We start from the raw sequence: 25,976 nt of genomic DNA on the forward strand, positions 1-25,976 counted from the left end.
TTGATGATGTTTGGCAAAAGATGAAACGTCGTATTAAAAATCTGAAAAACCCATCATGTAGCACGAAAAAAGTGGCAATGTAAAAGTGCAAATTATTTTAAAATCGGATAAGAAGTAAGTTCAGAAAAAATAAAATCGATTTTTAAAAATTTCGGATTTTTTCGCATATATTCAGAACCATTTCAAAAAAAAATTAAATTTTTTTAAACGGCATATTCTTAGGCTCGAGAACTCTCAACTTTGCATCTTATAGATTCTGAGATCCCCATGTCAAGGGTCAAATTTGAAACGCCCTGTATACTTTTTATTGCATGTGTTAAGTCTAAATATTTGTTTATTTTTTGTCAACGGCTCTCTCTTAAGCAATTATGTTTTCTGTTTTTTATTTTTTCTTATAGATTACGATATCTGGTCTAAGGTAAATTATTTTCCGATTAGTTATAATAGCTTTGTTTCAATAGACAACTGCGTTTATGTTTTCGGCACATTCTTTGGCATTATATTTGTAATTTGGGACCATTTTTGTAATTAGTTCTTTTCGTTTACATAATTATTGGTGTGTAACTTTTGCCACATCGCCGTATTGAATTTGGTAATCTCTGGCAGCTAAGTGTAAGGAGTTTGTTGTTGGATGTTGTTTGGTTTTTAATTTTTTCCATCAAATATTGTTTCTAGTTCAAACAACCTGATCTTGTATGAGTTCCTTCTAGTATAAGGTTACTATGCTTCTTGTTGTTCCTCTCTTGTTGTTCATGTTTTCAAAAAAGGCGATCGAAGATATACTAATACCTAGGTATCGACCTATATCGCTAATTAGCAACTTCTCAAAAAAATGAGAGAATTATCTGAGATAAATGTACAATTTCTAAACAATATTCAACAATATTCCTTTTAAGTATTACTTTGACTCTCGGCAACATAAAAATACAGAGGATGCTACGCTTGAACTAATTAGCAAAATTCAATGAACTAAAAACGATAAAAATGTTTGTTTATTTGTGGCTTTATCTAAATCATTTGATACTTTTTTTTCATAAAATTCTTCTTAGAAAGATCTATCATATAGACATAAAAAAAGTAGCTTTAGAACTATTTAAATCATACCTAAATAATAAAACCCAGAAAGTGGTATTAAACAATATAATTTGTGCCAGTAAAATTGTAAAGAAAGGTAACATCGTAGAGGGAATCGCAGCTCCTAGCTAGCTCTTTTTCTTAATAAATGCTAAATTTTATCCTACGCGGACAATACCGCAATCGTATTTTCGGCAGACAGTTGTTGGCGAAATGTTTATAGTGGGACAGAAACTGAACTTGGTATAATTCAAAAATTATTAAATGGAGACTTATTAGGTCTTTATATTGATAAGACAAAATGTATAATTTTCTCTTTAACCTCCACTGATCAACTCTTAGTAAACACAATCAAAATACATGATTTTAAATGTGAAGATGTACGCCAAAAATATGTATGTCTACACCATATACTCAAAAAGGACAGCTAATTGAATTAATTAATTAATATTTAATATGAAGAAAACACATTAGAGAAACCGCTAGGAAGAATTGAAAATTTTTTATTATATGTTTTAAAAAATATTATTAATAGTGTATTCATGCTTAGTCGACTACATGTTACGATATTGCGTTATATTATAAGAATACTCTTAAAATATGTGAAAATAAAAAAGTTTATATGTAAAAAACTCAAAAGATATCCTACTGAATTACTTTATTAGAAGACAAAAATTCCGAACATCCGAGGTCTAAATATTTATAGTTCCTTGATATATTTTGCAAAAATTAAACAAGCAACGTTTAACGTTAACATTAGAAAACACAAATTAAGATCTGTCACAAATTAATGCCTTTGTTTGAAAAATCTTATCTTCAAAGAAATATATGCTTTTTGCACCTAAGCTCTATATTATCAATTAATTAATTCTACACAAATTATCATTTTGTGATGTCATAGTTTTCTTACTCGGTTAATTACACGGTCATTTATTTTTCCCTACCACAACGTTCATTCTCTTCTTTTTTATTCCTTTGTGCTTGTTATCTGGCGACTCTCTCTCTCTCTCTTTCTCATTCTCTCGGATTTTTATCCCTATTAAATTATTATGCAGAGTACTCTAACTAGTTTAGAATTATTTTTCCTAATTTTTTTCTTTTAGGTTTCAAATAAGAATTAAAGTTATTATCTTAGAATTACTCTAAGGTGTATTTTGTAAACTTATTTATGTCAACGCTAACATTGAGATATATGTTGGGGTCCCTTAAGCAAAGGGTATTCAGCCCTATATGAAATATCGCATTAATATTTCCATCCAAATCTATAGTAGCCACATAGGCAGAACATATATATCGATATACATAGAGTCTATCTTTTATTACAAGGTACTCACTATATAATGCATAAATACTCATATTCTTTTATTAAAGAAAAATAATCAAAAGAACTGACAAGAAATAGTCAGTTGCTAAGTTCCCACAGTGGGGGAATAAATGAGTAGTAATTTAGGGATAGAAGGAAAATTTAAACATGCTTTGTTATTAGAGATGGATTTTTCAGTTCTTTTCTGCATAAATGATCACCAGCAATAACTGATTTGGTCTAATGAATTACTACCCATTTTAGTTCTAAACTAATTACTTAATTTTGACTTTTTTATAGTTAAAGTTTGTAAACGTATTGTTATATAAAAAAGTTACTTTAAAGTCATTTCAAAACTATACCGTTATTTATTTAGGAGAATTTCAAGCGAAAACAATATACCTTAGTATCTTAAGTATTATATTTTGAAAATTTACTTACATAAAAATCGCTCATAAATATAAATGTAAATGATATGACACTTTAACATATTACATGTATATCCATTTCTTAACTTTTGTAGATACAAAATAAATAATTAATTAATGAATTATTCTAATCAACCTGGTTGCTATATAAATTATTGCAGTATTTTATACCCTGCAGATTGACGTTGAAATCGGGTGACTTATAGGCTTTAATCGATGTCAAAAACAATAATGGGCTTCTTTTCAGAACTTCCAGAACAGAAATTATAGCATTTTAATATAATTTGCCGAATATTTCTAAAACTATAAATAATCAAGATGGATAATTTTGTACAAACTTAATATTTGTTTTTAATTCTAAATACGACAAAGTTATAAATTTATTAAAACTAAGACTTTATTTAAACAAAGTTTTGGCTATTTTTTCACCTTAAAAGTCCACTAACGTCAATCTTCTTTTATAAGAAATCAACTCCAAATTTTTTAATAAAAATATGCATATAGCAAAATAGCTATGATTTTTCAGATTTTGATGATTTCTTAAAATATTTGTCAAACAACTATACAAGTAGACAAAATCAAAAGTGGAAAATAATATCTTCGAAGAATTGTTGATAACAAAAAGATTGCGGCAAAGTTGCTCTTTCTCCCTTCTGCAATTTAAAATATACATAAACGAAATTTTAAAACAATAGAAAAGGCTTACTGTAAAATGGGCGTACCATTAAATGAGGAGACAACACACTTGCGAGATAAAGTGTGATGATCAGATAAACAAAGCGCAAGACAAAGACCTCAAATTTATAACTTTAAGACTTTTTAAACAATATATAAATTTATGATTATCAATAGACTGTACAAAAACCCAGTATCTATGTATAGGGAATAAAAGCATATGATAAATATACATATCTAGATACAAAAATGGAAGGCAGTAAATGCACGGAAAGTACAATAAAATAAACAATTATAAAAAGAAAGCAAGTGATTTTTTAAGCAAATTAAATTTAATATTATGGTTCCTAAAACACTTCGCTACAAAGAAAACACAACCCGTTAAACTCCGTTCACAGTGCTTTATGCTTGGCATCCCTAGAGGTATCTAAACGAATATTTTTGACGAGAAAAATGCACACCACTGATTTTAGTATAATTGCATAACAACATCTAACAGTTTTTACTTGAGTAATAATTAAGAAATACGTAGCATCAAAGGTTGGAACATAATAACAACATTTAATAAAATTGTTAATTTTGTTGTTAACCTTGTTATATATATAATATAATATAATTTATTATTGGTTTTTTGTGGTTATTTTTTGTCTAAAATGGTTCAATTTACTATTAGTGAAATGCCAACGCCAAGATGTATTTATGGAGAAAGATTGCCTCAGCATGTAATACCTTACAGGCAGCTTCAAAAGATCGACGGTTATCATCGAGAGTCTGTAGCTATACGTACAGTTTAAATTGAAGAAACTGTTTTAAATTAGATGAAATGAGATGAAGCAAATTCTAATTTAAACTAGTAGCTCAACCTCTTTCAACGGGGTCAGCTCTATTGCTTAGAGAGTTGCCTTTAAGATTATGCTTGTCTGATTAATTACGAATTAAAATATAATAATAATAAGAGAAAATCCAGGTTTCATAACTGAAATATTATTTACAGATTGAGCTGGTTAATGACTAGTAATGTTGGCAGTTTAATGACGAGGCGGCTAGACGTTTGTATTGAGGCTGAAAAGGGCCACTTCCAACACTTAATTTAGTAAAATTCCTTAGTTTACATGTTTTCGTATAGTGCATTTTTATTGTTGGTTATAACTGTTAATATAACTGTTAAAACGGTAAAAACTATTAAAAAAAATATTTTTCCAAATAAAACTTCTTATGTTTTTTGTGTGGTCTAGGGATATGCAATTAGGTGCATTTAATTTTTTGTCTCAAAAATTAAGTAAAATAAACAAAAGAATTAAGAGACAAAGAAGCGTTACTTTTAATTTATTTCTTTAACAGGCAAAAAAAAATCACCGAAAATTAATGGCGTGCATTTTTCTGGTCAAAAATATTGGTTTTGGTATCGCTCGTGACGATACTGAACTTAAAAAATTAAATTAAACTATTATTAAATCCACACCAACTGTTATAAATTACACCGTTAAATTATAATAAAATTATATAAATGATATTTAGGATATTCACGAAAAACCTATATTTTTTTTTAAGTTTAACACCCTGTATCTCGTTAATGAAGCCGTTACGGACACACCTTTATTTAAATCTTTTATCTTAAATTTACTCAAAGAATTTCCTCTAAAATTTATACTACTTATGTAATTAACCTGTATGAATATATGACGCAAATCAACTAGCATTTTAGAAATCATAGTATTTTAGCATTTTCTAAAAAGAACAAGAGAATAACGGCTCGTACTGGCATTACCTAGTTTAGTGAAATTTAGATAAATTCATAGTTAAAAACTCATTTTATAGGGGATGGTTATTATTATTGCACGAAAATTTAAGGGCGTATTCCTTGGGTCAATATATTGAAAAAAATTGCTGGGGAGTTCCTTCATTTTCAATTTTTCTTTATAATTTGAAAGTAAACCGTATGAAATTATAAGATGATTTTATGAGAGGTTATAAAAGTTGTTGAAAGTGTTGCTCTCCAACTTCAATGCAAGTATCTACCCTACGAACCATTGATTGCCGCACTCGTTCACAAATGCCTACTGTGTTTCGAATTGTTGCGTAACTTGCCACTATTCTCTTTTTTAACTCTTCAACATTTTTAATTGGAGTAGTATAAACTAATTGTTTTAGGTAACCTCCTAGAGGAAAAATTCTAATGAGATCTATCCGGCGATTAGGGATATTCCCTGCCTGCACCATCGTGCATAAAATACATTTGATATCTTAGCTCAAGGGGGACTTCTTCTATAAATGCAGACAGTTCCTCTTCGAGAAAATACCGATAAACATCGTTAGATAATCGTTCTGGCAAAAAAAGGGAACAATTAAGTTATCTCCAATAATTCCCACCCATACATTACCCGAAAATTATTGCTGGTGCCGACTGTCAATAATTCCATGCGAATTGTCGTATGCCCTTTATGTGACTATGGTGAAAATTCATAATTGCGTTTTTTAAGAAATTTGCTTCATCTGTGAATAATATTCTTACTACGAACTGAGGATTTTCTCCTATTGTTTGTTATAGCCATCGACAAAATGCGAGTCTTTGAGTAAAATCACCTGGTAAGAGTGCTTGAACTCGCTGTAAATTGTACGGATGTAAGAGTTTCCTCCTCACTATTCTGAAGACGTCGATTGACTTATATTTAGTGTTGTAGCCATCTTTATTGTACTTCTGTGTGTATTTAATTTTGACTAACAATCGACTTTTTTCTTGCATTCTTTGTGACGCACGAGCGAGGCATAGATATGTTTTTTATAATAACAAAAATTAAATGAAACCCCCATATTTTTTTGAAGTTTTCTTATTATTTTTGCTTATTATTTTATTATTTTATGCATTTTGTATGCATTTTCGGAAATTTTTTCAATATTTTGACTCAAGGCATACGTCCTTAAATTTTAATGACTCACTCCATATTTTACGTAATTTGGTGAATCTGATCATAAAGAACCGATGGACAAAGCTTTTTTGAAATAAACTTGCTATATTGCTTAACCCAAACGTTTGCTCTATGACGTAACCCAAAAATAACGAATTCCCACATCCGGGCATCAGAAAATATGGAAGGAACTAATATAAATCATAGCTGATCGTCGTCTTTTCATTTCGATGTGACTCACCGTGTGTTGTTGTTCTTCCTCTTGTCATTGTTGTTGCCCTGCTGTTGGGAGGCGGCGACGGCGCTATTCTGCGCCTTACCGCCCCTGCCCCCCTTTGATGTCGATTTGCCGTTGCCGGAGGACGCCGACGTCGGCGCCCCCGACGCTGTCGTCGTGACGCCGGCGGGGTTCGTTTTCCTGCGGACGTTTTTCGTGTTTGGCAATTTGTTGTCCTTTTTCCATTTCATTCGTCTGAAATTAAAAGATATTGTTAAAAGAATATTAAACATTGGATTATATACTAACAATATTACAAACAATATAAATTTGTAATAATGTACATAAATGGCTTTGTTTATTAATACAGAAAATAGTACAAAGCTTAAGAAGACATCTAACAGCTGCTCATACAACTATCCTAATACATTATTCATTAAAATTTGCCTAATGCAATGATAATAAATATTTAAGTATAATAATATGTAAGTAATAATTATATTAATAATTAATCATCTTTAATTAAATACCACAAAATACATATTTATATAAAATAAAACTATATACTTATTGTATACAATAAGAATTTCTTTGGCATATGGGCAGGGCAGTGGCGAAGTCTAGCTGCAGTAGCTATTCTACTCAACCAATGATAATACGCATTAGTAATACGCATAAAAAACAAATTATAAAGCATAATAGTAACTAAATCTAAGATTAATTAAATTAACTTTGCCAACTGATACACAGGGGGTAGTAATGTATAAAACCCTTTCCTTTCTACGAAAACGAAATAAAGATAAAGCTAAAACAGCCTTTAAAGAATTTATCGTTGTGTTTTTGTATACAGTACCGACCACCATAATGAGTCTCAACCAAATTCGCAACATGTTAGTGAGAAAGAATGTTAAGTTTCTAATAAATGTACTTAATGCAAATGAATTTATCTGACTTTAAAGACCAAACACAAAGTATGTAACTGGTATTTTTCTCTTATAGTAAGCCAGTCGGACTCTTTTAGATGCGGCAATATACGATAAAAGATACGAACACCATAACTAAACCTCAGACATGCTTCTTGTATTTTCTGCAAAGACAAATGATCATGTTAACCACGGCATATAAACAATATTACAGTAATTCAATTGGAATAGCACTCACACAAATTGAACCTAGTGGATGCATAAAAGACTTTCCCATGCATCTATTAATCTAAGTTTTCCAAAACATTTTTGTATAACTGATGACCTGGAAATATCCAAGTTTTTGCAACTTTCTATTGGTCTTAAGGAAAACCAACTTAGGTTAACGAAAAATGATACCTAAAGTTAATGAAAAATGTGGATCTTTTAAAATAGTTTCTTCAGATTTACTAAACAAGACTAATTGGGTTTTGCTTTTATTAAGAACAAGTCTATGAGCTATGGAAACATTATGGATGATTTTCAAATCAGTATTCATGTCTCTCTATGCAAAAGAGATATTATTAGAATTAAAGCAATAATAGACTTGTGTGTCATATGCAAATTGATGGATCTTAAAATATTGCAAAAAGTGAGAACAATCTGTCATACATATACAAAACATAAAAGGACCTAGCACACTGCCCTGGGGAACACCTTGATTAATTATTTTAACTTTAGAGTTTAAGCCATTCTTTACCACAGTTTTCTAGTAATTAGTTAACTTTTAGAGAGTTGGAATATTTTAATTTAGTTAATATAATTGATGTTTTATGGTATCTTTAAAATGTCATTAGATACCTAAGGTAAAGCTCTAGTATTCTCACAAAAACAAGACCGACATACAAGTAGAATATTATTCCTATCAAAAAAAAAGGAAGCGAGTTGTTTAACTACAACTATTGGATACTAATTAGCTGAAAATCGTTTGGCTTAAAAAGATTGGTTACTTTTAGTATCAGGACTATATATGCACCTTTTTAGGTTCTCAGGATGTATATCTGTCGTTAATACACATAAAGTTTTGATATTAATATAAATGAACCGAATTTCTGACGTTAAAAAACAGCAAATAAAATATGTCGGTTCGTAGATATCCATCTACATAGAATGAAATACTAAAGACAAGATATAGTAGATACATATCTCGGCCAATATGATAAACAAAATCCATGACTCTCATGTCTGATGACTTGTGCAAGGAGCTTTAAGTGTTACTGTATAAAATAGTTATATCCTCATTTTCATGTTGTTTAAGTCTCACGTCGCGCAGTGTATTTTATATATTACGCCTGTTTAACAATATCTAAACCTGATTTCAGAGCCTCTACTTTTTTTGGAATTTTATTTAGGGTCGTAAATAAGGCAGTAAACTGACTCAGTTTATCTTCAATCAGCTTAAAACGAGCATTAAAATCTGTTCTTAGATGGTTAACGAATATCATGCAGATCTTAAATTATCTTTTTGATAGGGTCGTTATTGGTTAAGGTAGCCGGACTGCTTATTCTAGAAGCTATTCTGCGACTCTATTATTGCGAACGAGCTATTTTCTCCAAGGTAGCCGTCATTTAACTACAGAACTCTAATTTCCTAGTATTAATACTCTTTCTCAAGAATATTTTAAAATGGAAAAATTATAATTTTAAATATATCTGCATATTTACATGAAAAGTTATGGGACCAGATTAAAAAAAGGAAAAGAGCTTATCAGGATAATTTTAAAATTATCGGATATAATTTAGTTAACCTATATTGGGAAAAAGAGACAACACAAATATTAGCCACTTGATTTAAAGCAAGACAAATACGATTTATTAATATTTAAAATCAAATTCTTTTTTCTAATTAACATAAATATATAGGTCGTTTTAAAATTCAGACTTACTATTTTCTTCCATTAAATAAATAGAAATGTAAGCAGTAAATGAAGAGAAAAATAAACAATGATTTTTCAGTAGTTTAAACTACTATAAAATTTAGAGGAATTTATATAATTAAAAGAAATGTTAAAACCTAATAGTATTGTAAATACTGTGTCGACATTTTAATTTATTCAACTAAACATTATTGTTTTGCTAGTGTTTTGTTTATATATTCATTTATATTTTATTTAATAATATATTTATTTAAGAGGTAAAAGAGTAGGAGCTCCATATATACCTAGTATGTGGAAAATATTTATTGTTTTTAATTAGGCGTCATTTCTGTATAAAAAGTCTGTATAAATAAATAATAATTACAATACATAGTTTGTCAGGCCAATTCTTATAAAAAAAAATAAAATTTTAACGTAAGATATATAACTTAGAAAACAGTATTAAGATTTTGAAAGCATTGTCTCAGACGACACACTTATCATAACGCAATGCATAACTTAATTGGACACAATTTACTTTTTTTTAATTTTACCCATTCTTCTCTATGATAAACTTTTTAAAACTTTATTAAACAGCCATTAGAACTAATTTATTTAAAGCAATCACTTTAGAATTAAATAGGTGATTTATATAGTAAACATTTAAATAATAGAGGTCAGAGATAAAACGTTGCTTACATTTAAAAACAGTTGGCATTTATCTGGTTAAAGTCACGTTTACGGAGTTGTCAAATGTTTAGTTGTGTTCGATATACAGGTAAAAATGTTAAAAATGCCTCAAATAAATTTTAGAATAAACCCAAAAAAATTGGTTAAATTAGTGAATAAACCGTTCTGCAGAGAATAAAAGTAAATGCATAAATGACAACACTAACTTGTCTAGCTGTTAATTACCAAACTAATTTAAGAATTTTTCAATTTGTTTTCTGTTCCAAAGTGTCCACTATAAAAACCCTAGGCACAGTTATCGTAGTTCCTGAGATAGAGCTTTGAGTAAATGAAGAAAAATGTATAAAGTATGTATGCGTTTTTTAGAGTATTTTTACATGCCATTAGGAACATTTAAAAAATGTGTGGCTAACTATAATGGTTAATAAAAAATTGGAAATATCCATTTTAATTACTGTTTACATTATTATTTTAAGATCCATCAAAAACACTAATAAGAAACGCTTCTAATATTACTTTTAAAATTATTTATTATGCTACTTTTAGATTATGCATTTAACGATTCATTAAAAAAAATATTAATGATGATACATTTACTTGATTTTTTAATCGGACTAAAAAATATATTTCTAATTTAATTTTTTATTACGATTTCAATAATGTATCACATGTCATTTTTAAAGGAAAATACTTTAACATGTTATCAAGTCTCTTACATGTTACTTAACCTCTATTAGTAATAAATCTGAAAGAGTAAGAAAGCAAAAAAGAATATAGGGCAAAAGTTTCTCAATAGCATATTAACGCGGCTCAAGTTTTTTTGTAAAATTGTATCTCCAACGGCTCTAAGATCTCAATGCACGGGATCCTTATTTTGGACACCATGCATAAGGCTAAAATTAAAAACATGATTTCAAAAAAGTGTATTTTTTTTTATCTTGCTATAAAATATTGCTTAAAATATGCAACTTGTATATGAGACATTATCGGTTTAGAAGCAAGATGTAACAGCAAAACTCTATATTAAATATGTAATTTAGAAATAAGTTAGTAATTTGTAAAAAGTAAAAGTAAAATTTAAGTGACATATACCAATACAGCTATATTTATAAAATTTGACAAATTATAAATAATGTGTTAAAAGAGATACCAAAAACTATAATTTTATTAAATAATTCCTAATCACAAGAACCTATTACTAAAAAATTAACATTTTTACCTGTTTTGGAACCATATTTTAATTTGCCTCTCGCTGAGAACCAAAGCATGGGCGATTTCTATCCGCCTCCTTCTCGTCAGGTAGCGGTTATAATGGAACTCCTTTTCTAGTTCAAGGATTTGGTGCCTGGTGTAGGCTGTCCGTTGCCTCTTGGGTTCTATACCTGGGGCAAATGCACCGCTTGCTGAAACAGAAAAAGCTTTTATAAAAACCTGTCTGATATTCTTTTATATTTACGTAAAAATTAGGAAAATGTTTAATATTTTTAAATCAATAAAATGCAAATAGTTATTTAAATTAATTTCTGTAATTTAAATTAAAAGTAGATTAAGAACTCCCTTTGAAAAGTGAAAAATAAATTTTTTCTTCTAATCAATAATACGTCATAAAGTTATAAATGCTTCTATAAGTCATTAAGTGGAAGCAACGTATTTTCTGATGATGAAAGAAATGAAATATAGTGGCATATCTATTACCGGTACACGAGGTTAAATTAATTTGCAAATTACATCGTGTCGTATTTCCGTGTTACATAAATAAAATTTAAATTTATGATAAATTATTTTCAGCAGGATAATTAATCATTTGGGTCAAAAATTTACATCAACTGTGGAAATTACCCTTTTTTAATTTACCGTTTTTTTTTATATAAGACATACAGATAAGAAAAAAGCCACATGTAAAAAAATTATTGCGAATTTTAAAGTTAAAGTACTTTTCTATCAATTTTAAATATAAAAGAGTATTTATAAAATACTGTAGAAATATTTATGAAAAAAAGTATAGTTTGTAGTTAATAAACCATAACTGTATCTCTATCAACCGTTTAGATCTTAGTTTCGATTTTGTTTTAGGTGAATTTCATTTATTCTACTTGTCTCAATTTTTAATAATATTTTGGGTGGGTGAACACAATTGATAATTCAAGCTTTTCATGTTATATCTATTTACTTAGAATTTACTATTGTAACCTATAAAAAATTATTGCTTAAGTTTTAAGCAAAGCTACTTTTTTATCGGTAAATATGAAAGTGGATTTATAAATTAATATATAAACATAAATATATTGAAGTTTGTAGTAATTGAATCATAACTGTACCTCCTTTAAACGTTTCAGTCATTAGTTTTTGATTTTTTTAGACTAGTTTTTTGTGTTTTATTTGCCTCATTTGATTTTTAATTATATTTTGAGTAAGCGAACACTATTGGTCACACAGGCTTTTTGTTTGATGATTTATTTATTTAGAATTTACTGAAAACTTGAAAAATTAAGGTTAAATAATTATTATTATTATTATTCAGCTACATGACTCGCACTCTCTTCTTGGAAAACATTTACTCATCCCAGACAGTTTCCAACTATCAAAAGGCTTGAGCTGTGTGGAGGCTCTTTTCAAGTTATTCAAGAATTGCTTTTTACATAGGCTTGTAAGGCTTCAGAGGATAGTGCATATTATTAGAATAATAATTGGAACCACTTGAATCTTTCTCATCTTCTACTGCCTCTTTATCTATATTTCTAAATTTCTGTACCTAGATTTCTTGTGTTATTAAATATATTGGTGCTCTTTGGTAGAGCTACATCGGCAAGAGTTGTCTGCCTAGTATTCTTATCTAAAAGGATGAGATCTGGTCTAATATGCATCACGTGCTGATTTATCCTACGATCCTAGTATAGCTTATATTTATTGTTTTCGAGAAAAGATTCAGGGATGTACTTGTAGTAGGGAAGATTACGCTTTTGCAGAAGTTTTAGGTGCTTTGCCAGCTCTTGACGCAGTATATTTCCCACGGAACCTTGCGTTTTTTTATATTTTGTCAGAACGTATGCCTGAAAGCCTCCAGTCAAGTGTTGGATGGTTTCTTGCGCCTGGTATCCATAGCGATATTTATCACTTTGTACAGATGGGTCCTTTGCGATGTAGCGGCATAGCTAAGATAGCGATGTTCGCTTTTCACTGTACAGCGACGGTGATGTTTATGCGTTTTTGTTAAAAGGGTTCTAATCTTCCGTTGTAAGTTCTCGATATTAATTTTACTCTAGTTGATTATACTGGAGGAGTAACCAAGTGCAGAGCATGCGTATGTGTTTAATGCTTTGAACATATGCTTGTTTTTTAGATAGGTTCGTAAAACTTGTCCCACCCTTTTTTTCATTGCTTGATGGTTAACTTTTCGCGTCTGCTTCGCACCTACATATTTGTAAAGGTGCTCATTACCGATTGCCTCGATCTTTGGTCTCCATTCTCCATATCGTACCCCCCTCGGTTGTATTTGTCCTTTGATTATATTGAGAACACGTCATTTGTCCAGTCTTCATCACACTACATGCCAATGTCGTTAGAGAACCCTTTAATTACATTCAGCATTTGCATCTATATACAAAAGATGATTAAGCCTAGTTAATTCTGTGTCGCTATTTTTAATACTATAATATTTTTTTTGTTAATATACTCGAGTTTACTTGGTTAATTTCAGGTGATGTATCGGCTTTCACAGCAGGATACGTACGCTACTTTACGCTTCTTAAATTGACCTTACGATGTGCGTTGTGTTCAGGATTACAGATTTTTGCATAGTCTGGTAAGTATGTTTTGATAATTTTAATTTTGTTTCAGGTTTAATTTTGACACGCACAATCTTCCCTAATTTCGTTTTTTAAAAGTTCATAATTTTTTTTAAATTTTTGCCTCAATATTGTGACTGTTAGGGATTGAAATATCAACAAGCATTTTTGATGATTTCTAATGTTGATTACATTGTCTTGGATACTCAGCATAAACCCTTTCGTTTCAGGAAAGATACTCAATATTTTTTCAAAGCACAGAAGTCGATACTATCCCGGTTTAGGTCATTTTGCAATCTACCATGCAGCTTTTTTGACAGCAGTTGAGTTCTGAGATTAAGAGGTGCCATTTTTATATCTGCTTCAGCTATTTTATTATAGAATGTGTTACTGTTTTTGTAAAAATACTTTCTCAGAGACTGTATTTGTTTGGCATATTGCTGAACGACGTCAAAGATTCCTCTGCCTTCATGTTCTTGTAGCAATGTTAATCGTTCCTTGGAAGCCTTGAGGTGGTGCATTCTATGTGAAGTCATTTTGTTATTTTGTGTTCTTATGTTGATGTTTACTAGCTTTGTCTGTGTCCAATGAACAACTCTAAATGAGTAGGATAATGTACGCATGGCATAGCTGTTTATTGCTATAGTGAGTTGCAATGAATTTAGACTTGTCTTAAGAAGTGATACTAGCCTGTCTCAAAACTTCTTTGTAAGCTTTTCTTTGATATTCTTGTGTTCAATATGGATTGTTTGAAGGTATCCAGATCCATAAATTAAAAATATGGGTCCTCAGACATAGTCGATGGTAGTATCATCATCAAGTCCAATTTCACGACCCTCTGCGAGTTTACCTTTTTCCACAGTAACTATTCGGCATTTGCTAATTCCCAATATCATTATTCTTGGAAATGAACCACATCATTGACTCTAGGTGTTGTTGTATGTCATTCATGTAAAACAGATGATTAACTATTAGTGATTTTCTTGCAGATTTAACTTCAAATCCATATCCACTAGAGTTCAACGTGTCTAAAAAGGATTTCAACGCGAGACAAGACCACTATACGCTGAAGCTATCTCCTTGATAAATGCCTCTCTTGAGTGAGACGTTGTCAACTATAATCAGACCTGCTTTAGATTTTATTTGCAGTTTTGTGCACCAATTTTTCATGAATTCTGTGAATAACTTTGGGATCGATACCATATCGATCGAAGAGTGTTTCAAAGCCAGCTATGAGAGATAGAATTAAATGCTTTTTGATAGTTAACATAGCCCATATGTATATTTCGACATCTGTTTTCGACTCAATTATTGCCTGTTCCTTTCACCCCATAGCTTTGTACCTACATCCTTCTTGTTTAGGTAAGTATTTAGTTTTTTTATAGGTAAGTATATATTTTGTTGCAAAGCATTGATGAAAGTAAATAGTGGGTAAGCAAGTGATTGAGCGATATTGGGCTGGATTTAATTTATCTTCAGATTTCGGTATCAGATCTAATAATCCCTGAGTTATAAATGGATGTAAAAGAGCCATGTTGGTAAGGATCGTATTAAATGATTACTATTATTATTATGTATTGAGGTATATAAAATTTTTTTTCACGTCTTCGGTTAAAACAACAAAAATTTTTTTATCTATTATTTTCAAATTGATTTTTGTAATTTTGTCTAGGTTTTAAATAAAATAAATACATATAAAAGACTTTATTTTTGGCTCGGTGAATTTGATAGTAGCTAGTTTCAGGTAAGTATTCTTAAATGCAAGGTTCTATAATTGTAAAACCTAATAAAAAAACAACAGTATGAAGAAGAAAAATTTTTAGAACATATACAAAAAAAGAACAATTGTAAGAAAAATGTACTCTAAAATTAGTGCCTTTCACAAGCGAACTATAAAATACATGAAAATAAAAATATAATATAAGGAAAAAAATATTCACTTTAAATTCCGCAAGTAATAAAATGCTTTTAGTATATATATTCTATTTAAAAATTAACAAATTTTGAATTTTGGTATATTTTGCTCCAAAAGATATTTCAAAAACCAAATAAAATGTAACTTTTTGTTCAATTTTATGATTTTGCTTAAAATTTGTATTTCAAATAATAAAAAACCGCTAATAATAAAATGCTTGCTTTAGAGATTAATCAAAAATTAACTTGTAGGCACACTTTAACAACATGGAACTTGAATCAATTTTTTTTTTATTTATACTATATTTTTTTTTTCTATATATTCATATTTCAGTAGATTTTTACATTAGGTTCAGAATAAATATCACCAAAGAATTATATACCAGATTTATTTTTATTTATTTTATTTTTTTTCCTAAATACCTTACACTCATCAGCAATATACGTGTTTTGGTAATGCGCAGTCAGTAATTTGAATCTTGAAAATATAGTTAAATAGGATACAAGCAATTTTCAAGTGAGATATGCAAAAAAATTATAAATTTAATGCTATTCCTCAATATTAATTTAATCGAGTATATACCAATATCTGATAATAATTTATTTTTTCTGATAATATAATGCATAACATAATTGAATGATTTCATGCTTTTATCTCTTTTCTACTTAGAGCCTCTGTACTGGAAGTTCTCCTATGTTTATAGTATATATATAATATTTAGGATACATGAATTAAGCGATAAATCTTTCAGTAATATAGAAATTTTGTACTCATGCTAAATGTAATGGCTTATAAATCTTAAAAGCAGATGTTCCTCAACACATTGCTATTTTGACGAATCTGGCGGAAATTCATCTCATTTATTTAATTTTTTTGTTAAAATATTTATTATAAAATAAATAAAAAAACGCCTTAATTTCTGTAATTTTCTTTTTAATTTTTTTTTTTATATTTCTGGTATCTACTTCCAAATACCAAAACTAATTTTTATAAAATATATTAAGTATGACATTATACCAAATGATACTAGTAATCAGGAGAAACTAGATTGAGAACTTTTGTAAAGCTCTTTTGTTGATATTTGAAATGTAAATGCCAAAGTTGAACTTTTGAACTTTTAGCAAAAGCATATTAGGTTTAGTGCTACCAAGTATCACGTATGTTTGCAAAATATTTCCACCAAACCTTAATTTGCTACACATGCAAAGGTATAAAAGCTGTACTTTTTTCGAAAAAAATTCTCTGCAGAATTTGTCTTTTTGTCCAAAAGACGTCAATCTACTTGTATGATATTCTAATCTTCAATGCTAATGATTATTTTCTGTAAATAGATTAGAAAATTTCTAATTTCATTAAAACTTAAGGCACTTAAAAGATATACCTTTTTTATTTATGGAGCACTAGAAAGTATCCTGAGACCGAAGGTAGATTTTTTAGTCTACAAATTAATATACATAAACAAATTTTATATAAGCAGTTAGTAACTTTTCATCTCCTACTATTTATTTTTTCACTTTATTTAACAATATAATATAAACAAACAAATAAATATAAAAAAGTAGCCTAAAGCAAACCCAAGGCAATCAAAAGACGAAAGTCATTCTATCCGATGTTCGGCCTGTCACCACTTCGGTACCACAGAGAGTGTACCGCTGGCTGCCACACATGCGGGGGAATATTTGAATAACATTTAATTAGGTAAAATGAACAATAAAGGCCACTTTCATTGTTAGAGTACTATATGCTTAAGTCCACTGGTATGCTGACGATGAACGGCATAAATTTGCTTAGGAGTTTGTGATGTGCCGCTAGAAATTTTACAGTGGCGTAGAAATTTGTGAGTATATCCTTAATTGATTATAATTTTATGTTGAGATTTTTATAAAACAAAAGTTGAAGTTCTTGAGAAGTACATAATATTAAATATGGTATTTCTTAGCACGTATTTCTATCTATGGCTGAGTACCATTTTTTAAAAAGATTGAGAAAACTCCAGACAACACTTGACAATAGTATAATATCCCTTCGGTCTAATTTCCACAATGGTAATACTTTTCCAATGGTATTGGTACAGAGTCCAAATATTAACCTTAAGAAAATTACAGACCGGATACATTTAAGTTATGCATTTAATATAAATAATGCGGATCTTTGACTTTAAAATGAAATTATTAATTTAAAGAACATTAATCAAAATAATATGCTACTAATTAAAAATATGGCTTAAAAAACCGGCAGAATTTTTTGATTTATTTTTTTTTATAAAATAACTAATATCCTAATAATTCCGTCCCTGTCCGGTCCCGAATTTCATTAATTTGAGAGGTAGGATGCAACGAACGGACCATGAACATTGACGCGACATGGTCGGCATAAAACTCAAAAAGAAGTCCTGCTTGGCATGACGCTGAATTACGATTTTCATGGTGATTCAGCAAAATCAAGGAACAAATAAAATTAAACTGCAGATGCCAATACTGTCCGCCGACGGCTGTGCAAAAGTATATTTCTTATGACCGTAAATTTTGTTCATAAAGAACTTATATAATATTGATATTGATATTTACAAGATTTGCTCTCTTTGGTTACGCAACGAAAGGATGCAATAAAACACTGATTTAAAACAGATTTATCTTTAAAAAAAAAACAAATTTAGAACTTATAACTTGTTTATAGCTATTATATTTACTCCTATTTATGAGAAAGTATATTGGACTCATAAGAAATAAAAGAAAATTCACTGAAAATTAGTATTTTAAATATTTTTTCAATGTTATTTTAAACGACCAAATTTATTAATAATTTAATTTAAACAATTTAAAATCCAGTTTACATATAAATAATATAAACGTAAATTACGAAATCTTTCGAGTCGTATCCAATTAGGTTATGCATAAAAAAAGCTTTGTATGCATATAAAGGTTTTATGTTTTTTTAAGTGAAGCTGATAAATTAACTTAAATATTATGCCTAGTGATAATCTACTTACTTTTGCACGGACAAATACTAATTATGCACATATATAAAATTAATAAATAAATAATAAGTCTAGTGCAGTAAACAAATAAAAATAGCAAAACAAGCAGTGTAGGAAAAAACCAATTCCAAAAGCATAACAGTTAGAGTTAAAGAAAATGAAGCATTAGTATTTTTTGAATAAAGTATAAGTAACACTTACTGCCATTAGATGAAATGTCATGCGCATTCGAAACTGAAAGATAAAATGAAAAAACGTTAATATTTTAAAATAATTAATAGAACATAGATGTACGTCTAATGCCTTTTCTATTAAGATTTTTAGATTTTTTTAAAAATATGTATTAGTATTTGTGCGAAATTTAAAAATTTACGAAAGAATAATTTCCAAGTTATTACCATTAATTGAAAATACGCTCCCATTGTATTGAGCAGAAGTATTTTCTGAAGTTATTTAAATGTCACATTGAAGAGATAACTTTTATCAATGTATTATTTTTTTCAAGAGAGTTGCAGATAATTTAAATTATAGGTTTGAAATTTAGTTAACAATAAATTAAAGATACTAGATTTGCAGTTAATTATCTTACAGTGTACTGAATAGGAAACTGAATAAAGTTTTTAAAGTTTTAATTATTATTTCAATTTGTGTAATTGATATGTATTCCTTAATATTTATACTATACATAAGATTTTTAGGAAAATAAGTATTTTAATATTATTAAAAATTTAAATATTTAGTTAAATAAACTCATTCATTTTAAATAATTTCATTATTTTAAGTGGCCTATAAATGGGACACTTACGTTAAACTTATATCGTAATTTTCAGTTAATTACTTATTATTTTTTTAATCTTCGGCGCACATTATTACAAAGTGAAAATGATAACTGAAACTATAACCTCTGAATCTGGCTTAAAATTACTATCTTTATATGTTAGCATCAAATAAAAATTATCAAAAGTTCTTTAAATTAATATGACAAAACAAACAGTATAATTTTAAAATATTATTAAGCAGACTCAAGGCTGTAGCCCGCTGTTGAAAACCTACATCATTAAACAGTAATACTAATATATTCATTAAAAGAGGTCCTGTTAATTTCCTTTTGTTTAGGCATCTTAGCATAAATAATGATGGTAAAACTATGACCAAAGGCTTACGTCAATGGCATAAAAAATCGACTATAAGTAAGCAAGCTTAGTTTCTATATACTAGGTCATTGTCATACTCTTTATAAAAAATGAGACGAAAATGTGCTCAACTAAATAAAATATTTCGAGACAAGGTCACAGATCAAAGAGGGATTCCTTTCAGACAAGATGGTTACAAATTGGCTGTTAAATTTAATGGCACAATACCTTCTTAAGTACCTTCAATTTATTTCACTTTATTTGCTAAGCCAGGCTATTTGTAAATCTTGAGTTTGTTGTGACATTTAATGGGAGGTCTACACAGGTCTTTTGTTATAGATTTTTGGCATATTTAAGTGGTTAATAAAATTATTTGTGGAAAAGACACAATGGACATTTTTTATAAGAAATAGAAAGTAATTATTTATTTATATAAAATTATATTTCATGATTGAATTTGGGATAGCTGCACAAAAGTACTGTAATTCCAACTCGAGTTCTTCAATATAAAAGTAGTATACCACCAAATGTTAATGGAAGAAATACCAAATTCATAACATGAAAAACTAGTATTATGAAAAATATTACTGTATTATTCTTATACAATATAATTCTAGATATTTATTATGTACGAATAACATATTAATTATCTACGTAAACATTTACGTAAAGGGTAAAGTATAGCGGCAATACCAAAGGTCATTAAGTTTTGAAACTTTAACACAGGTTTTCCAATGAATAGAATGCTAAGTGCTCTGACCATTTATTTACAATATAAAAGTCTCTTTCATTTTTAAGTCTTATTAGACTAATTTAGTAACTCAGTGTTTAATATTACAAACTAAATAAGAATCGAAATTTTTTAGAGCCAAAAAATCTATAAAAATATTTTTTCATATATTGCATAAAAGAACATTTTTGTAATCATGGAAAAGTAAACACCTTTGGTTAAAATAATTGTCGTTGTAATAAGTAATAATTTGGTTGGTAATAATTGTAATAAGTAATAATAAAGTCGTTGGATGGGGAATATTTAACTATAATCAAACTATATTGACAATCTATTAGGTACTAAATTATTAAATATCAGAATAAATTTAAAAATGAACATTCCCAAAGCATTTAGAAAAAAAAGGAAATTTTTTGAAACATTTAAATTGCATATGACCAAGTGGGGTTACATTGTTGATTTTTTTAAAATGAAATTTACATTCTAAAACTAAATATTTATATAATTACCCCTAGTTGAGAGAAACTGAAATACATCTGACTGAATAAAATAATTGATAGCCTATCAAGGTAATATTATAACCTAGGCAATAAAAGTAGTATAGACAAAACTAACTTTGAATTCAAATATTAAAATTAGTCTGTTATGAGGAATGTTCAATTATGAAGAGATGTGAGATAAAGAGTATTTAGGATTTATTTACGTATACACTTAGTAAACTAAAAACTACTAAATCTAAGCTTTTTTTGAAAGTGGCAAAAATTGATATATTTTTATAGCACAAAATACTTAAAACAAGTTATAAAAAGCGAATATTTTAATTTAAAAAAAAATATTATAAAAAAGAAATTTAGCGATGTTTTAATAAAGAAATTACAATTGGTCAATAGTGAGAATATGGTACCTTTATGAAAGTTTGTTCAAGAAGTATCATACAAATATTTTAAATTTCCTGATAAAATCTCAAGATTTATTATCAATAAATAAAGAAATAATAAATTTAGTAAAACTATTTTTGAAATACAACATTTTAAAATATAAATATTTATACGATAAATTACAAGTAATTTAATTAATTCAAGTTAACTAAAAAGTGATGTGTAAAATACCTTTTATTAACCACATTTTCTGACCATATCTCAAAATAAATGATCTGAGAATATAATTTAGGAAAGCGTAAATGAAAATAATAATAAACCTAATTAAAATATTTTGAAGCCAAAGTATTTTAATAATTGAACCCTATTCTGGAACAACGTTGTAACCGCCAAATATTGTTTTATTGGGAAATCGAAAGAAACGAAAAATAACCGATTGCTTAATTAAATGAATTTAATATTTGGCTAATATAAATAACACTAAAGAACTTAACCGTAGAGAGGCATTGCAGACTTGACCACATACAGAATTCGGATTTACGAGAATATTTTCCTTATTTTAATAAAACAACGTTGTATATCCACGTCGGTTACAACATTGTTTTAGGGAAATAAGGCTGTTACAACGTTGTTTTAGGATTAAAAATAATGTTAAAATTAAAGTGAAAAAATAAATTTATTTTTCATGTCAATCAAAAATAAAACGGAACTACATATTTTCAGCCACCGCTTTTAATATAATGATGGAAATTGATATATTTTAATGGAATATGATGGATGATTTTAGCGAATACGACATCCATGGTTGAATTGTGTTATGGGATTTTCTTATCCGGATACTGTTCGGGTCATCCGATGTTATTTGAATCCACACTCCCTGTGTTATTTTGCATTTAGGATCCTTCCAAATTGAATTTTCTGCATCAGTAAAATCTTTAAAAAATATGTGATGCATGTAAATAACTGTGAAGGAATTGTTTACTTTTGATTCGGCGATCACATCTGCCCACTGGAATGGAACATAAACCGAGGAAAGTTTTCTGACCCTTTCAATCTGAGCAAAGTCTCTATCACAGAGTAAAAAGCTATGTCCACTAATCCAAAACTTTTGCTCAACCTGGGTAAATTATGTTTCTTTCAGTACTAGTCGAAGCCATGTTATCATCTTCCAATTGTTGTTTTGTCGTACGCATCGGTCCGACCAAACCACAAGTTTTCTTTCCTGCCCTCGACCAAGACGATTGAAATTTTGGGTGACATAAAATAGTAATGCCGATGCAATCTCAGTAGAACCTCGATGTGCCATAGGTAGAAAATAGGTAGAAAATTGCCTCTGATAGAAAATGGACGAATGAGTTAGGCTTGGGCAAAAAAGTACTTGCTGCAAATCTGTGCATAAAACCACATAATTAGGATTTATCTTAGCCATTTCAGTATCTTGTCTTAATGCCTGGTAGCCTGCTTTTGCTCGCATGTAATGGATTTTACTTTGACTTTCGATTTCCTTTATTTCGTGTTCATCGTTCGTTGAGCAAAGTTTCATGAACAGCTTGTCACAGTATGAACAGGTGTCTGATCTGGGAAGTCCGAAACGTAGGTTAAATTTGCTTTTTAATATATCATGATAAGTCCTTAATGAGACTTTACTTTGTGGGTATTTTTCCAAGAACAGTCTATACATTTTTCAGATGCTTAAATCAGCTGGGAGGCAGTTCTTTGTGGATGCATTTCTGCTATAATGATTTTCCTGCTATGGAAATGAATTAATATGTTCACATATTCTCTCTGCATCTGTTAGCTTTAGTTTTTTTGGCCTATTCATATGCTTTCCACGTTGGTCAGTTATATTTGCACCAGATTTTATTTTATCCACAAGGCACTGAAGTCGTCTCTGGGTGATGCAAACACGTTTCTAAAAATTAACACTCTTACTGAATTTTAAATGGTAGGTACTTTAAATTAACTTACTTCATATGGGCGTTTTAAAGCTTCTTTAGGGATTTCTAGATGAAACGTAAGCGTCTCCACTGTCTCTGCACTTGCACTACGTTTTCTGGCATTCTGCTTCCAATTGTCAATCTGCATCTTTCGCCTTTTTCCCCTATTAATCTGTGTTATCACAGAGCTTGTCAAAGTAACATCCATTTCGGCTTATAACAATGAACAGCGCACCTAACACACATATTAATAAAACACGTGTCTGAAACTTTAAAACGTTGGCGGCACATACAACGTTGTTCCACAGAACGAATGAATTAGACTAATTAAAATATTAAAATTTTTTTTAAGTATTTATATACTATATACTATTTAAAGAATTCTGTAAACACGAATAATAAGAAGTATTTATAAAAATTATAAAAATTAAACAAAAATAAATATTTCATCAAAGTAAACTTTACAAAAAGATTTTACACATAACTCTTAATAAAAAAACTTAATATAAATAACTAAAAAAAATTAAATATCTAATAAAAAATTAAAAAAATCTAGAAAAACAAGATTTCTAGAAGAAGACTCCATGGATTCATCAAAATATTGCTTTTTTTTTTAATTCAAATTAATCACAATAATTTTTTTTTTAATAGATTGTCACATTTAATAGTCGTACATACATCACACATTCACGTTGAATAGCGAATTTGTAAAATATTTAAGCCTCTTAAAGGACCCCTATTTATAAAGCCTGATGTCTGATCTTGAAACCGCATCACGTCCAAAGGGACAGCAACAAGAGAATCTGAGAAAGATATAAATTGCCTATCATTTGTTTAAATGGGAGATCCTTTCAGATTTTAAAGAGGTACTTATTTTTTATTTCAAACAACACTGTTGTCATCCAGAGACGGTATTTAGACAACAATGGGATGTTACCTTGAGGAGTTTTGAATATTACAAATTGGCGGTCGTTTAATGGAACTTATACTCGAATTTACAGGAGAATAATGTAAGGGAGAGTCGAAGTGTGAGAATGGGTCTTTAAATTACCTAAGAATTGGTTACAGATTAGGATAAATTATTGGTAAAGGGCCTTTATAATATAAGTGGCTCTTGGTACTATTTTAAACACATAAAAATGTATAATGTATGAATAACATTTAAAAAAAAATACATGCTATTAATTGGGTATTTGATAAATTACCTTCCTAAATTATTAGCGTTTCTGACGATTAAAATCCTAAACGGGCTTTAGAAAAATCTGTCTTTTATTTTGGGACATTATTATTAAGTTATCGATAATAAGCTAAATATTCAATTGTATGAATAACAGGCAAAAAGTGCTTTAAGTAAAAATGGGAGAAATGTGAAAATTTTTAAAGTGAATAAAAAGAAAACCAAATATCGGTTAACTCGTGTCGACGTTTTAGTTTATATAAAGCGATCTTCATCTGCCAACAAATCTTCTTTAATTTTTTTTTAAAGAAGAATAATAAAACTTATCCTGATTTAAAATTAAAAAACAAAAGAATTTAATCCTTTGTATTGAATTTTATCAAAAAATCATCTTGTTTGGAACATATGAAAAAGTGGATGCTATAGCCACACAAAACAAAACAAAATAAAAAATTAACAAGCTTAAAATTCAAGAAAAAAATTAAGTTCAAGTTTAAAGGTCACTTAAATTAAAAATAATACTTAATGAGAATATTATATAAAAAAAACATTTGGGTAATAATTATTAGATAAATGTACATAAATAAATGTTTGATGCTTATAGTCTAAAATACCCTTCAAATAGATCCCAGATTGTTTATATAGAATAAAACTCTAACATCTTTAGTTTTGATAGAATACTTTCACAGATAATTAAAGTTTGTAATAAAATAGTTATAATAAAGATGGCGTGAAAATATTTAAAGAAGCTTAAAAATCTAAACTATTTACGGTTGTATTAATATAGCAATGTACTAGAAAAAGGCCTAACAAAATAGTAGAAGGGTGTAATATTGGATTAAAAAGTGAACTGATATTACTAAATGGTACTACATGCAGAATTAATTAAGACAATATTTTTTTTAAATTGAACGCAGACGAAAAAAAAATCTGTACAATGGACAAAAAACGAACTTTGGCAAACAATTTCCTAATTTCTGCGACCTTAGACCAATTTTAATTATATCTGTTATCTCTAAACTTTTGGAAATTAAAATCAATAAAAAATTAATAAATTAACTTTTTATTTTCAACAATATTATTCCACATTAGCAATCTGGGTTTAAAAGACAGCATAACACGACATCTGTCTTACCGAACCCAGGAGACAATTTCCGCAATCAATAAAGGTGACTCCAAGGCACTTATAATGCTTGTCTTTTCCAAAGCATTTGACACCTTAGATCATTATTTGCTTTTGGCAAAAATGGCTTTTTATGACCTTGGTAATATTTCTCAAATGTGTTTTAGATCCTACTTATGCAACAGACAGCAAATGGTGGTCTTGGAAGAT

At 28.8% G+C, this 25,976-nt stretch overlaps 1 protein-coding gene across 2 annotated transcripts in view; it reads right to left on the reverse strand.

The window, feature by feature from the left end:
- LOC126736564 (homeobox protein Hox-C4) overlaps positions 1 to 25,976 on the reverse strand; it is a 44,538-nt gene that overhangs the window by 5,077 nt on the left and 13,485 nt on the right. The window contains exons 2-4 of one of the 2 annotated variants that reach the window (XM_050440962.1): positions 18,990 to 19,022; positions 11,331 to 11,514; positions 6,628 to 6,858 (exon numbers count right to left, since the gene is read on the reverse strand). In XM_050440962.1, coding sequence (XP_050296919.1) covers positions 6,628 to 6,858; positions 11,331 to 11,514; positions 18,990 to 19,022 — 448 coding nt within the window. The remainder of the gene's footprint in view (positions 1 to 6,627; positions 6,859 to 11,330; positions 11,515 to 18,989; positions 19,023 to 25,976) is intronic. The other variant, XM_050440963.1, reaches the window with a different exon arrangement.

This window comes from Anthonomus grandis, chromosome 5 (assembly GCF_022605725.1).
Source record: "Anthonomus grandis grandis chromosome 5, icAntGran1.3, whole genome shotgun sequence".
NCBI classification, from domain to species: Eukaryota; Metazoa; Arthropoda; class Insecta; order Coleoptera; family Curculionidae; genus Anthonomus; species Anthonomus grandis.